The sequence below is a fragment of the Parasteatoda tepidariorum genome, chromosome 6 (genome assembly GCF_043381705.1).
Source record: "Parasteatoda tepidariorum isolate YZ-2023 chromosome 6, CAS_Ptep_4.0, whole genome shotgun sequence".
In the NCBI taxonomy this organism is placed as follows: domain Eukaryota; kingdom Metazoa; phylum Arthropoda; class Arachnida; order Araneae; family Theridiidae; genus Parasteatoda; species Parasteatoda tepidariorum.
In genome coordinates this window covers 26,654,112-26,669,244 of record NC_092209.1, presented here as the reverse complement: position 1 = coordinate 26,669,244, position 15,133 = coordinate 26,654,112, and the positions used below count along the sequence as shown (strand labels likewise).

The 15,133-nt window shown below is 31.4% G+C and overlaps 1 protein-coding gene across 1 annotated transcript in view; it reads left to right on the top strand.

Moving 5' to 3' along the window:
- The window catches only part of LOC107439718 (prolyl 4-hydroxylase subunit alpha-1), a 38,457-nt gene extending 25,009 nt beyond the window's left edge, over positions 1-13,448 (top strand). Inside the window, exons 8-12 of the mRNA XM_043053659.2 lie at positions 2,672-2,853; positions 3,996-4,066; positions 6,643-6,796; positions 9,661-9,829; positions 13,127-13,448. Coding sequence (XP_042909593.1) covers positions 2,672-2,853; positions 3,996-4,066; positions 6,643-6,796; positions 9,661-9,771 — 518 coding nt within the window. The 3' untranslated portion in view covers positions 9,772-9,829; positions 13,127-13,448. The remainder of the gene's footprint in view (positions 1-2,671; positions 2,854-3,995; positions 4,067-6,642; positions 6,797-9,660; positions 9,830-13,126) is intronic.
- Positions 13,449-15,133: the final 1,685 nt, after the last annotated feature.

Here is a 15,133-nt window from a genome sequence, read left to right as displayed (position 1 = left end):
AAAAAAAAAAAAAAAAAAAAAAAAAAAAAAAAAAAAAAAAAAAAAAAAAATTATCTATATTTCTTTACACTTATAGATCATGGTTAGTATGCTCACCCTCAATTTGGTGTTAGTAGTTTCAGTAGTGAAGTACGTTTGAATAAAATAGATGACTATATTAAAGGTTTAGGAAATGTATAAAAAGTCATATAAATATATAGTTCTCTTTGCAGTTTGTAATGTTCATAAAATTCGTTTGTAAATAAAAATAAAAATCTTTGAGTTTCTTATTTCTTAATAGTTCCTTATTGGTAGTGATAAACATACTTACCATTGGAAAATGGCGTTAAAATTTATATTAATTTGATGAAATAAGCCATATTATTATTTTTTTCTTTGATCCATTTTAATTGCAAAAATATTTGCACTTATTTATTTATTTTTAACAAGAAGAAATGAAATGTTAAAAGGCTGTAAAATATATGTTTTCTCAATTTAATTACCACTTAAAAAATTCAATACCACTTTAAAAATGATAAAATCCAAACATTTCCCTTGGATTATTTCTAACGCTAAATAAACGTCACTCTCTCTTTCTGATATCCAGAATCCTGCAACAACGCCGTTTGAACTTCAACAAAGCAAAATTTTTTATCGATATAACTCTGACTCTAGCATTTTTCAAGACACTGTTTGCCCTGTAAGCTTAACAAGCCCCAGGATTGCTTTCCTTAAAAACAAAATTCGTTAAACATTAAACTGGAAAATTGTCACGTTTTTTATAAACTATTTCTATCATTTTGTTTTCATCATAGATTTTTCTTAACAATCAGTTTTATCTAAACAGTGGCAAAACTATAAATTAATTTTGAAATGAAACAGCCAACTATTCTAAGTTAACCCTTTAATGGGCCCTTTATTTCTAGTGAAGCTAAATTAAAGTATTTTTGGAATTGAAATTGTTTTAAGAACAGTAATTGATATAAAAAAAAACTCATTTAGTTTATAAAAATGACATTCTTTTGGTGGTAAATATATTTAACATGACCTATTAGGAACTTACTGACTTTCATTTTTCTTTATTTATAAAATAAATTCCTTACATGCTACAAACTTCAAAAGGAATTATGTATTTTATAACTTTTATACGTTTTTTGAAAGTGACAAATGGCTACCAATTTTATTTAAACTCACTTCAAGAAAGCTGAAGTTATTGAAAAATGGAAACCTAAATTAAAAGTGGTAAAACGTGGTGGTAAGTATACTTACCACGGCCTTCAAAAGGGTTAAATTAAGTTTTGATGGTAAATTTTATTTACTTCCACCATTTCTCATCAATAATAATTATATCAAAGCTGTATAATTTTGTTCATGACTTTTAAGTGTTTTTTAATCTAGTAAACATATAAAGGTTTAGAAATGAATAAATAGTGTAAACGTTTTTTTAATCAATGAAGTTTAAACACTCGAGTCTTCGGCCTACATTTCTAGTCTATAAGTGTTACACTTTAAAATGATATATTGAAAGCTAATACGGATTCTAGATAAAAATATTCTGGTCTATTACAGCAAATTTTAAACGCCCCTGTCTTGGTCTCTAAGCGCATGTTTTTGTTAAGCCGAATGCGCCCTACTATGGCCGAGATAAAAACAAAAAAGTTTAGGGGATTGAATTAGTTTCAAAACGGTATAACAATCTTTTAAAATAATTTAAAAAAATTAATTAAAATTGAAAAAAAGGTTGTGAAAAATATTTGTATTTCAATTCTAATTGAAAGAAAAAAATTAAATAAGTAGTAAAAAAATAAAATCTTAAACTCAAGGTTTTACTTTAACATAAAAAGTTTTACAAATTAGCAAATAAATTTTGAAAGAAACTAACAAACTTTATTTGATTTATAGAGAAAATAAAAATGTATTTTTAATGTAGTTGCTTTATATGAATTACTTTCATATGACTACATAGTAAAATTTTATAAATTTAAATATTCTGGTTATTATTAGTTCTCTAAATAATCAAATCAAAATAATGAACAATTCAAGATATAATTAGAAAAAGTGCATATTAAATAAAATGATAAAACCATTTTGAAAATAAATAAAGCCGTTTTAGTGTTAAAAAAATATTTTTTAAGTTTTTCTTAGAAAGAGAAAAAGCAGAATATAAGATGTAGAGTGAGTTTCTTCTGATATCTTTTGAAAGCTAGTTGACCCCCGCAGGTTGCAATCCCCCTTTCGTGACAGTGGTTAGTCGATTAGTTTCGGGTTACTTAGCACCCCAGGGTACCCCCACCAAAAATGTTGGGGAGACAGTGCAACTGGTTTTGGAAGTGCTCTATATTTCATCCATATTTGGGCCGAACTCTTACTGAAGGTTAGAAGGGAAATGGAAAGGCCTTCTCACGTATTCTTTGGCCAAGCTTGTACCCATAACTGCTTAGAAATAAAATTATGAGTATATGTATTACCCCTCATTGCAATTCTACTCGATTTTTTTATCAATTTCCTTATTTGGTTTTTTCTTAATTTTATTTCGTAAAATGTAGATGTAGCCCGTTAAAAAGCAAAGAATGGAGTTTCACATTAAAGAACAAAAACGGATTTAATTCTTACAATCGCTTAAACTTTCTTTTTATTGACATAATGCAAAAATGATTGATTTATAATTTCTAAAGTATAACTTTTATTTCAGACCTTCAAACGCAAGAGGTAAAAAGTAAGTTGCACTGCTATTATGAAACCAACAAAAATGGCTACTTCTTATTGGGACCCATTAAAGTTGAAGTGCTCTCTTTCGATCCAAGAATAGTCGTTTTTCACGAGGTCATAACAGAAAGAGAGATAAACCTTACCAAAGCTATTGCAACGCCATTGGTATGATTTTTAAAAGAATTACACTGGGGAACATTTTGTTGTTGTTTGTTTTCTGTTGCATGAGATTTTCATGGTACTTTGTTATTGCTTCACTCGAGTCAATACTAAATGTCTTCACCCCTCTAGTACGTAGGGTGTGATGTTAGGAAGGAGACGATAATGTATTTGCAATATGTTACGGTCCCATGTTCTTTTTTTTTGGTATTAGGTGTTGTTTTTAAGGGAGCAGGCAAGTGTATATGCATGTATGTAAATCTATTCGTTCTTTATAAACATTTACACTAAGAAAAAAAATAGTGCGTGGAGTCCATCCGCGTAGAAGAAGTTAAACTTCGTAACCTGCTACGTTAATTGTAGAAGAATCAGCAGTCGTAGAAGGATCACTAGTTCTATTCAACGACTCTTTTTTCTGCTCTGCTCGCTTCCGTGCTCTGTAATAACGGTAATATTGTGCATTTTTCCTTCGTGGACCTCTTGAACCAGTGGAAGTGCTTGTGGTTGCCTCATCGTCTCGCCATGGAAAATGTATTTGTATTAATAATGTATTTGAATGCGTCATAATGTAACTTCAAAAGAGAAAACCTAACAATCAATTGATATTCACAAGAGGTGTACCTTGTCATAACCTTAAATCCGTCGCATTGTCCGTGGGATTGTTTTCACTCATATTTTACAATTGTTAAACACTAAATTTGAAAAAAAAATAAAAAATACTATCCTATTAAATTGCATGTGTATCAAATCAAACTAAAAAAATATTTATAGAAAAACAATACTTTTATGCTAGTGTGAACCAAAACAATATGGAAATGAATGAGGGAAAACTGAATCCTACCACGTGATTTCCCGGTCAATAAAAATGCAGCGTTAAACGTTTAACGCAACCTTGTTGGAAGTCGCATAAGAAGTATAACTTCAAAAACTAATCTAAAAATATCATTTTAAAATAAATCAGTGACTTTAACTGTAAAAAAAATATATAAAAAAATTATTAATTTTTAATTTGAAATTTTCGACACAAAAATTAGGTAAGATTAAGTACTTGCGCAACTGCAACAAAATAATTGTTCCTCAGTTTTTTCATTCAACTATCAATTTATACTTTGTCTTAATACGTAATAATACGTATTATTAATTTACAGCTGGCAAGAGCAGTTGTTCAGGACACAATCACTGGTCAAATTGAAGTTACCAATGATAGAATAAGCAAAAGGTGAGTACACTACTGATAACTTACATTTCATTTGCTTGCGCAAAAAACGCATAAGTTAAAACCCTTGAATTTTGAAAAGACTTCTTAATGTTATGTGATACATACCGATTTACAATGTATGTTCAAGTAACTCTATTTGCCATGTTTTACTACTGTACTTGGACATAAAAGTTTCAGAAACAACTTTAAAGTTGAGTTTTTTTAATGATTTCGACATTCTTAACCTTTTCAGAACAATTATCATATGTACGTGATCACGCAGTTCTTCGTTCACGGCTTAGAGTATCATATATAGCAGGGCTGTCCAACTGCAAAGAGCCCACGGGCCAGAATTCCGGTCACTGATCACCCGGAGGGCCGCAATGTGAAAAAGTTGAGCAATAACCTCTTACCTCTTATACAATAACAATTAATAGCTGAATTATTAATTATAAAACAATTGAACAGAAGGATTATAAAACAATTTGCTTACTTTTTAAAGGGAAAACTGAGGCCGATCAGCCTCAATAAGAAGTTGGCGGGCCACACAATATGTGTTAATTTCTACATATTAGTTTGCTTTCCTTAAATTTTCCAACGTTATTAAATGTATTCTAAGCTATTTGGATTAGCTACAAAGCATCCAAACATGTTTAAACAAGTAAAAAGCATGTTGTAAAAATAGAAATTTGAATGAGATTTGACTATTTTCATTGGTCCTGACCAGAAACTAGTCCCAAAAGCTATAAATAAATAGTTCTTTGTTTTTTTTTCATCAATAGCTCCTTTTTGTAGACTATTCCTAGATAATTTCAATTATAGATAGTTTAAAAGTATCTAATTACTTTCAAACATGTTTCCATAGCTGTTCCAAGTTGACAGTTTTAAATATTTGTCTAAATAGTTTTTATTCACTGGCAATCATAAATCAAGGAAAAATTACAAAAATAGTGATATCTCTTCCAAAAATAAGTCAATCCCAATAAAATTTGAATATGTTGTCTAATGAGTGTTCCTAAGTAAAACTATAGTATGCAAATCATTGGCGCTGCAATGGAATGACGTCATCTGTGATGAGCATTTATTTATTTGAACGCAAGCCAGCGAGTTTCGCTGTGTTTCGGAAATTAGAAATTTGAGATAGAAAATTCGTAATAATGACTTCCAGGCATCATTTGCGAAAAGAACTGCAATGGAGATTAATTGGAAGACTAGAGGCAGGACAAAGTAATGGCCAGTTGGCTAAAAGCAAGTCCTTCCGTGATTCATAGATTTCGTCAATAATTTATAACCAAAGGTATTCTAACCAGAAGGTTCAGCAAAGGACAGCTACGATGAATGCTGATTACTGATCATTATTATGCGCATGAAGGAATAGAACTGTAACTCCGAGTCAGCTCAGATCCTCTCTTAGTCCATCCATCGGAAGATTGGTGTCATTGTCTCTGTGCGTAGAAGACTTCACGAACGTGTTTTGTTCGCTAGGCAAGAAACCATTTGCGTACCAATCTCGTCACACCATAGAAAAGAACATTTGCGTAGCGACATGTCCACTGGACGGCTGACCAATGGAGGCTGGTCTCTTCACAGATGAGTCCTGGTTTAACCTCTAAAGCGATAATAGACGTTTTTTTGAATTGAAGAAAACCTGGAACCCAATATCAGCCATCAAACATCTGTGAAAGAGAAACCTACCAAAGAGGCAGTGACTGTGTAGGATATTATCTCTTTGGGTGAACGCACAGAATTGAATGTGTTTCCACGTGGAATCGTGATTTCTCACGTGTATAGATCATGTGATCTTGACGTTCATGTGCACCCTTTTACAGGTGCAATAGGTGATGATTCAATGCTACTATATGGTTCGGTGATGGGAATGTAAGACTTTCAAAAATGAAACAATATGGCAAAGAAACATCCTCTTTAATATTGAAAGATAGCAAACCATCTACGAAACTTCACAAACTCCAATTAACAAGTTATTCTTTAAAAACATTAAAAGTTGTTATTAAAAAGAACAATTAAAAACTTAAACTTTTGATTGTAAATGTCGCATACTGCAGGTGGGCGTCACCGGGAAGAAATGGGATATCGGGACGAAGTCTCGGACGCTGCACAACAACCTCTCTCGAAGGTAAACTGTCATCTGCTTAAATACTGGACTTCAGCCTTTTCACTCCCTGCCTTGGCCGCCGGTTGATGCTCCTCCGCCGATATTCATCCGCGCAGGAACTATTTCGGTTCGTCCTCCTTCCTTCGATCTTCGTTCCCATCCTCGATCCTTCTACCTCAGTTTTTCATTCTATCTGAGCTGACGCAACCAACAGCCTCTACAGCTACAGAGCAAAAACTTGTGCTTTTTTCCTAATTTATGATAGACAGTGTACGGTCAAAGATTTCTTTTAACTATTGAAAATCTAACTTCTAATTAATCGAAGTCGATCACATCTTTATAAAATCTGACTCGTCGATCCATGACTCCACAGCAGTGTTTAATTCGATCGCAAAATATCTTTGTAAACACTTCAAAAACTTTTTTACAAAGCATTTCACCAGTTTGCATTCGAACATATAAAATGAGATATACTTTATTTCAGCTGTACTTTAGAAGATTATGAGCACAAAGTTATAGCACGTATTAATAGAAGAATACAAGATGTCACTGGTATTTCCATCAGGACTGCTGAACCAATACACATCATCAACTACGGAATCGGTGGCCATTACGATCCACACTTTGATTTCGCTCAGGTGAATATTGTATTTTTATAATTTGTAATTATTGTATTTTTTTACCATATTTACCAAAAGACTGGGTTATTATTAATAGGTTAGGTTATTATTAATAGGTGAACCGGATAATACGGTGTAATTACCCAGCAAAGATATATGGGCTATTGCTCGGTTTACACTTACTAGGTATTTCCGATGCTGGTGTTTTTAAAGCTTCTGTTTAGCATTTCTCACTTTGATATTTAAAGGTTAAGTGCAATTTTTGTTCTTTTCTTTTATATTTTACCTAAACTGTCCTAAGACTGAAATTCTTAGTCCCTTCTAGGCAAATAAATAAATAAACAACTTAACTTTTTAAAAAAGATTAATGACTACAATAATACAAATATTAAAAAAAAACATTACAGAAGAGACAAACTTGAAGAGTCGAAATGCTTTTGAATGCATTTTGTTATTAAAAATAAACGTTTTAATTTCGATTCTTAAGTTTAGAAATCAAAAACAAATACCGTCTTCTGTATCTGCTTCGGGGAAAAAATGTAACCATGCACTTACCTATCTTACTTCAGCGACAAAAAAAATGGTGTATTGGAATCAGCTTGAACTGATGGAATGTTAGGTTCAACTAGCCTACGCCATAAGAGACCTTAGTATCTAGAAACTGATTTCGTGTGTCTATAACTGTTTATAATTATTTTTAAGATGTTTCCTGTTGAAAAAACTTAAGATTTAAAAAGGACTCCAAACAAAACGAAAAAATGGTAATCTAAGGGTTAAAAATCATAACAATCGACAGCTACGCTACAAAAAAAAAAACAACGGAAAACGTATGTAAAAATCAATAGTCTCATTGGTAAATTTGAAATTAAGAATATATTACAAAGCAGCACCCAAAAAAGAGCAGACAGTGACAATTCCCTTATAAACAGTACTGTGTTTTTAAATAAATTATTAAAAAAATGTTTAATTTTTAATTGTTTATAATTCTTTCTCTTTTTCACCTCTACAGCCCTTGGTGAATTTTGTTCCGCGTCACTCTCCCCAGATTTTTTTCTTTTTACCCAGTCTTTTATCTCTATTTTTTTCAGGTCTTTCTCAACCTGATCCAGCCATCTTAGTTTTCATTTTCTTCTTTTCGTGTTTATTTTTTTTCGTGATTTTCATGAGCATACCTATTTCCTTCATTCTTTCGACATATTCAATCCAAAGCTAAAATGTATTTATAATTAATGTTTGATAAAAAATAAAATAGAAATTTGGGTCTCTATTGTGTAAAAAAAATTGATTTACAGTCCGGACTGGAGGCACTGAAAATTGCTTATCTTTCCACCTAATAATTAAATGCATTTATCGTTACAAATAATGTAGCGATCAAACCTACAATCTGAAATCTAAATAAAAATGATACATCTATGTAAACCCTGTATCAATGAAAAATAAAGCAGTTTAGACCTATAACCAGGAGTGAAAGCGAGACTGAAAAGAGGAAAGGATGGTAGTAAAACCATTTCAGTTATAGCTAGTTTTCGGGTTTACTTAACATTCCAGTTTACTTATTCCTTTTTTAAAACTATTCAACAATATCTACTTTCTGTTGAGTTCATTCGTTCGTTGTAGTGGAACTGGGAGTCTGAGGTTTTACGGCCTTTTTCCCATTCATCCTGAAATTAGACTAAGGGAGCAAAATGGAGTTCGACTTTATGTTGGGAAAGAGGCATTTTTAATATAAATGCTAAAATTATAAAAGAAATTTTAATAGTTACAAATATTTTATTTTTCTCGTAGAAAACGCTAAAATGAAATGTCTTTCGTTCCAGTTTTTGCTCTTTTCGGTCTTGCTATATAAGAGCTTTCAGCCATACTTATAACTTTATTTATGCTTCACCAGTCTTTACAAATATAACACAAACTCAGTTAAATAAATTAATAGTCTGCCCTAATAAAATATTAAGAAGGATAACAAAAGCCAGATGGTTTGTAAGAAATGATACCTCAAAATAGATGCAATAGACAAACTTATAGCTAAATTAAATAACGAATTCTACGAAAAAGCCACCTCTTGCTCTACTTCAATGTAATATTCTTATTAGAAAATTTAACCGAGGACCAGAACATCAGACCAATAGCAGCACAATATTGCAGTGATGCATCATATTCCCGACATCAATAGAATATACATAACCTCATTTTCCTCATATCAGCTTAGCTAAAGTCCATACTTTTACAATATAGTCTTATCATCCTACTGCGTATAATTACACAGTCAGAACCTACTCATTTACTTCATTTGCATTCCACAATCTCATCGAAGCACCACAAAGATCAAGCTGAAGATGAATGAGAAAAGGGCCGCAAACGGCCTCAGGTGCTGATACAGTTTAAGTTTAAATTTAAACTTTATTAAGAACTTCAGTCGCTTCAAAAATATACAAATTGGAAATAACAGTCGACATGTTTCAATTGCTCAAAAACTAGCTCTCATTTTCAAGATTTGCCAGGCGTCAATGTGAAAAGAAGATTTGTTTTATTCCTCAAATCACTTTTGTTTCCTCTATTCACTTCTGACAAGTCTTGAAAATGGGCGCCTGTTTTTGAACGGTTGAAACATGTCTAATGTTATTTCCAATTTGTATATTTTTGAAGCGAATGAAGTTCCTAATCAAGTAATATATTAATGCTTCAGTTTCTTGAGATTATTTATTTAACAGTTAAGAACTAATTTTAAGACGATCTGAATAAAAGTTTTAAAGAAAATAATAATAATAAATAAATACATGTGAATGAAAAAAATTAGAAGCTGATATTCCCTATGATCAGACTTTTATAGAATCGAAATAATTTATGTTTTTGCTGGTATTTTATTTTAATATTTTGCCCCCAAGGTTGGTGACAGAATTGAAATGTTCCGCCTCTCAGGAAACAGAATGGCAACCTGGATATTTTACGTAAGATACTTTTTGTTTAAAAATCAATTAACTAAGTTTTTAAAATAACTAATATGCATTTTATCTCAGAAGTAAGTCTTCTTTTTCTTTTCTTTCTTCTTAAGAGGCATCTTCCCTTTGAACTGCATGTAGAAAATTTTGAAGATGCTTTTATTACAGAAGCAAATCCCATCTTTTTTCTTTTCTTAAGAGGCCTCTTTCCTTTGAACTGAAGGTAAAAAATTCTAAAGATGCATTTATCACAAAAGCAAACCCTGCATATTTTTTTTTTCTAAAAGCCCTCTTGCCGTCGGATTGAAGGTAGAAAATTCAAAACACGCTTTTAATTCTATTCTTTTTTTTTTTAATTATTCGATTCATCCAATCTTATTCTCTATGATCAGCGTATAACCCTCAATCCACTCAGCTCTTCAATTATTATTTTTTATTCTCAACAGTCCTAGTAATTATTTATTTCGTTGCATGTGTGATGTTTCTGTTACATTTGATGACAAAATCTAGAGCTGATGCCATAGCTACCAGCTTGTATTGTCGACGAGAAATTTTTTTTTATTAGTGTAAGAAACCTATAAAGGGGTCAATCAAATTAGTAGAAACACCTCTTGTACTAATTCTATGTTAACAATTTTTCTTTTTGCAGCAAACGTTTTGGAAACATATTACGCGGCAAAGCTGTAGGCACAAGTTGACAGTCCATACCTGAAGCTTTTAAAAATGTATACTCGTGCGAAATATGCATCGACGATAGAGCGAAGTTTAAAGCTTCTTCACTTTTTCAATATCACTACAATTCTAAAACCATTCTTACATATAAAGTCCCTCCAGAAACTCCACCCTACTGCATATAACTACACAGTCGGAACTCAATGATTATCTATGCACATGAATATTCCTTTACTTCATTTGCATTCCACCACCTCATCGAAACGCCATTATGATCAAGTTAACACGTTGAACGCCATGGGGGTCACCGGTGATCGGCACTGAGTTTGTTCGTAGCACCACGGGGGTCACCGGTGACCGGCGATGCCAAGATTATCAAAAACACGCAAATCGAGTAAATTTTAAATTTTTTATATTATTATCGTTATTAAAATCGTTTGAAGAAATTAATGCAATATAGAACACACAAAAATAGTTTTATTTATATACACAGAGATTCCAACTTGCTCCAGACAGCGAATGAATATTTTCAAGTGGTAGTTTATTAATTGTGATTCTGGGTCCAATAAATTCAATACAGTAGATTTTTATCCGCCACTATTTCCAAACAATTCGTAGGCTTATATAATTCACCACTTTTTCTGCTATGTCGTGCTGATCCTTTTATTTAGCAAAATATGTCTGATATTTGCATTTGCAAATTTAGTTTGTAGTTGGCCACTCGAGCAAGCCACGTAAAATTAGCGTGTTAAAGATGAATAGGAAAAGGATTGTAGCAGCTCAACTCAAATGTGCCTCGGCAATATTATACGTAACCAATACAGATGAATGAATTAAAGCCCTTCACTGGACTGTGACTTAGATAAATAATTCGAATAGGCAAAAAATAATACTGCCAACATGCTCTCGGACAGCGTATGAATATTTTCGAGTGGTAGTCCTTTTACGTTTAATCCTTGGTTTAGTGATTTCGACTAACAGGGTTTTAACTCACCGTTACTTCTAAATAATTCAATTCTTATATGATACACCACTTTATTACAGTTCAGCAGTGTTGAGCTTTTCTAAAAAATTGGCAACTTTAATCCAAAATTTGCAAATTTCTGTTTATAGTTCTCTTCCATTTTTTTTTTTTTTTTTTAAATATTTTGTCGAATCCTGAGCAGTTGGCATCTCTGCCAATATGGCAGGACCCTCGATACAATTAAAATTAAAAATTGGGGAGTAAAAAGAGCCGCAAACTGCCCGGGTGGCCCATTTCAACTTCAGTTCAGTTTTAAAATTGATGATATTAGAACTAGAAAGAAATTATTAACTTCCTACGCTCACTTTATTCGATCCGAATTTGTATGACACCATTTCTCAAAGTTTCAAACAAAATTGTTCTAATCTTGCCAACTGTTTTGCCTTGAAAAATCTTTCAAAACATTTGCAGCAGAAAGAAGAATTGTTTACATAGAGAATTAGTTTAGAAGACTTATACTACTTTTGATTGGTTTTAAAATTTGGAAACAATTATTCTACCTACCATGACATATTGAAAATTCGAACTCATGTTTATATATTTAATTAAGCAATGATATCAAGTTGGCGGCCTTATTTTATGCTTTCACATAAAATAGCTAATACAAATATTTATTTATATAGTTTTTNGAACTTATACATTCAGAAAAAAAATAATAATAATAAATAAATAAATAAAATAAACAAAACTAAAATTAATATTTTGAAAAGTAATCTGTAGCTTTAAAAACAGAATTCTGAATAATTTTGGAATTGAAATCGCCACACCCAAACTAGAAAAGATCAAGTACTTGTATAACTGCAACAAAAAAATATGTTCGCTGGTGTTATCTGCATTAAAGAACTAAAATAATGTAATTTTTTATAAACGAATCTTGTTCGTTCGATATAACTTGCGTAATATCATAACTGATGGACACTTTACAAGCTTCAAAGAATTCAATCTTACCGCGTTCATTGCAAACAGAATGCAGGTAGTTAAACTATTATCATTGTAAAATGGAAAGCTGAAAGATTGAATTTTCAAAGTAGAATTTTCTTCTCTTAACAACCATTTTTAGCAAAATTTTACAATAAGTTTAATAAAGTTATTTTAATGAACACGTGTGTAATTATCATCAAAAAACATATTTTCTGCAAAAAATAGTTGGATGATAATCACCTGCGCTAAGCACTCGCCACTAAGTCAAATTCGATAAAATAGTAAATTTGAGGAATAAAATTGTGTTTTGGCTGATGATTTTTTTCCACTGGAAAGAAAAAATATATATTTATTCTCGATTCTCAAATATTCTTCAAAATGAATTTTTCAAAGCAAATCAGAATTTTTTTTCTTCCTATTACAGTAATTTTCAGTATAACCAATTAGAATTGAGCCCAAATAATATAAACCTGAAACAAACTGTCGTAAAATACAGATTAAACCCCGTTAAATAATTCCATGGGAAGAAAATTATTCATAAAAAATTGTTAATTGTTGCATTGGGTGAAGACTTTCGAAAATTGGAGAAAACTTTTGATATTTAGCTAATTTACTTGCTAATAATTTGAAATCCTTAGTGCAGGACCTGGATATAATATACACCTTGGTACCAATTATAGACACAAACCAATTATAGAGAATTTTTTCGTAACGCGATATAGCGTGATAGGTAAGGAAAGCGTTTAAAAATTCTTTCTCTTTTATTATGCACTAACATATCATTTTGTTTTTCAGTTGGAAATAAATGGCTCCACGAATTTGAGAACGAATTCAGAAGACCATGTAGCTTAGATTCTACGAAATAAATTATTTATTGTTAACAAGAACTTTTCTTATATTTCAGCATATAACTATTGTATTTTATCATATAAACTAAAGTACACATTTATGAGTGAAAAACACTGCTGTTTTAAAATACTTTTCCTTAGTTAGACGTGTATCCATCAAGATTTCTATTTTATTTATTTATATTAATGAATTGTAACACAGTAAAGATGTTTCAAATATTTGTTTCATTTTCAAGAACATTTCATAATAAAACTTTTTTCTTCTTCCACTTTTTGAATTGACTCTTCTAATTAAAAATAGCATATAAAAATAGTAGAAAAAATAATGCAATAACCAATATTAAATCATTAATACTCAAAACGCTATTCATCATAAGTTATATTGATTTGATTTTATAACAGTCGTTGAACAGCAGACCCAATTTTGGGTTTACGAATACTAATGTTCATTTAATGCCTTGTAATTTTGAACCCAATCCAGAAGACAATGTAAATCCTGGATCAAGTATTGAGAGAAATTTGCCTTCGTGGAGGTTTTTTTGATGGAACTAACCCTCATTTACGTTACATGGTGAGGAAAACCTCACACGGTTAACCTGATGGCAAGAGAACTCGAACCCATGATCCATCTACCGCTGAAGATATTTTTTACGTCAGCACTGTGGTCGGTGCAACCAGCTGTCGCTGGCATTCGAACCCGATTCTCCTCATTGGAAGGCACACGCTCTATCCCCTGAGCCATCACGTCTCAAATTATATTGATTAATATAGATGTCATGGCCTATATTAGAGTAAGGGAATCCAGCCTGAAAACTTTTCCTTCTATTGTTTAAAAACTTGCGATCTGAAATGGCCAGGTGGTTCGACAATACAATACGAACTACTTCGGAGTTTCACATTGTCCTTCACTTGCACGATTGCACCGTTTCGTAATTCCACACTGTCCTTCCACATTGTCCTCCGTATACTGTTTCAGAGTATTACATTGCATGAACTCATTCTTCTGGGTTCCACATTGTACTTCACTTTATTAATACTAAAGTATATATAAAAAACGCGTTTAAATATTAATCTAACATCGATTTTAGAATATCTTGTAATATCATGCATATCTCTTTAGGTATTTGGAATTTTTGAAAGCTTTTGCAAGAAACGATTTTAGACAAGTCAAACAGTCAGAAAAAAGCGGAGGGAAAGTAACCTTAAAAACTTTTAAAAAAAGAAAAATAGTTTCATTTTTTTTTTAAACTTTCTGACTTTAAACCTATTAACCAATTGTAATATAAGGTTAATCAGTTGTAATATCATAGCTGGCATTCTCAATTTTTTCATAGATTATTACAATTGAAAAATATATGACGTCGTTGTTAAAAATTTAATACTTAAGTGCTAAAAAACTTTCTCCTATTTATCGTATCGTTTCGTAATGATCTTTCATAACCCCTCTTCTCAGTGAGTAAATATATTTTATGAACTAAATTAACTCAGCGAAAGCAGCTCAAATTAAAAAAAAAAAAGAATATTGAAAAATGTATTCATTCAATCAAATCGTTGTGCAGTTAAAAAAAGAAAAGAAAAATGCAATGTAAAGAGAAGCAAAAAAAGAAATAAAAATTTCGCCTAGTACGTCTTACAATAAAATAAAAAAAAGATGTATTGATTATAATAATTTTATATAATCATTAATTTATGGATAAATTGTTTCCTTGCAAGTTTGTATTCGCTAAGATAGTTTTAAGAGTATAAATTTCGATTTCAGAAAGAATAAAATGCAATAATCGGGTAGACGGATCATAGGTTAGAGGCCCCTTGCCGTCGGGCTAACCGTAGGAGGTTCTCGTGGTCGTCCTCTCCATGTAACGCAAATGCGAGTTAGATCCAGAGATGCCAACTGCTCCGGACACGCCAAAATAATCAAAAAAGCGGTAAAAAACTACAAAGTAAATTTTGCAAA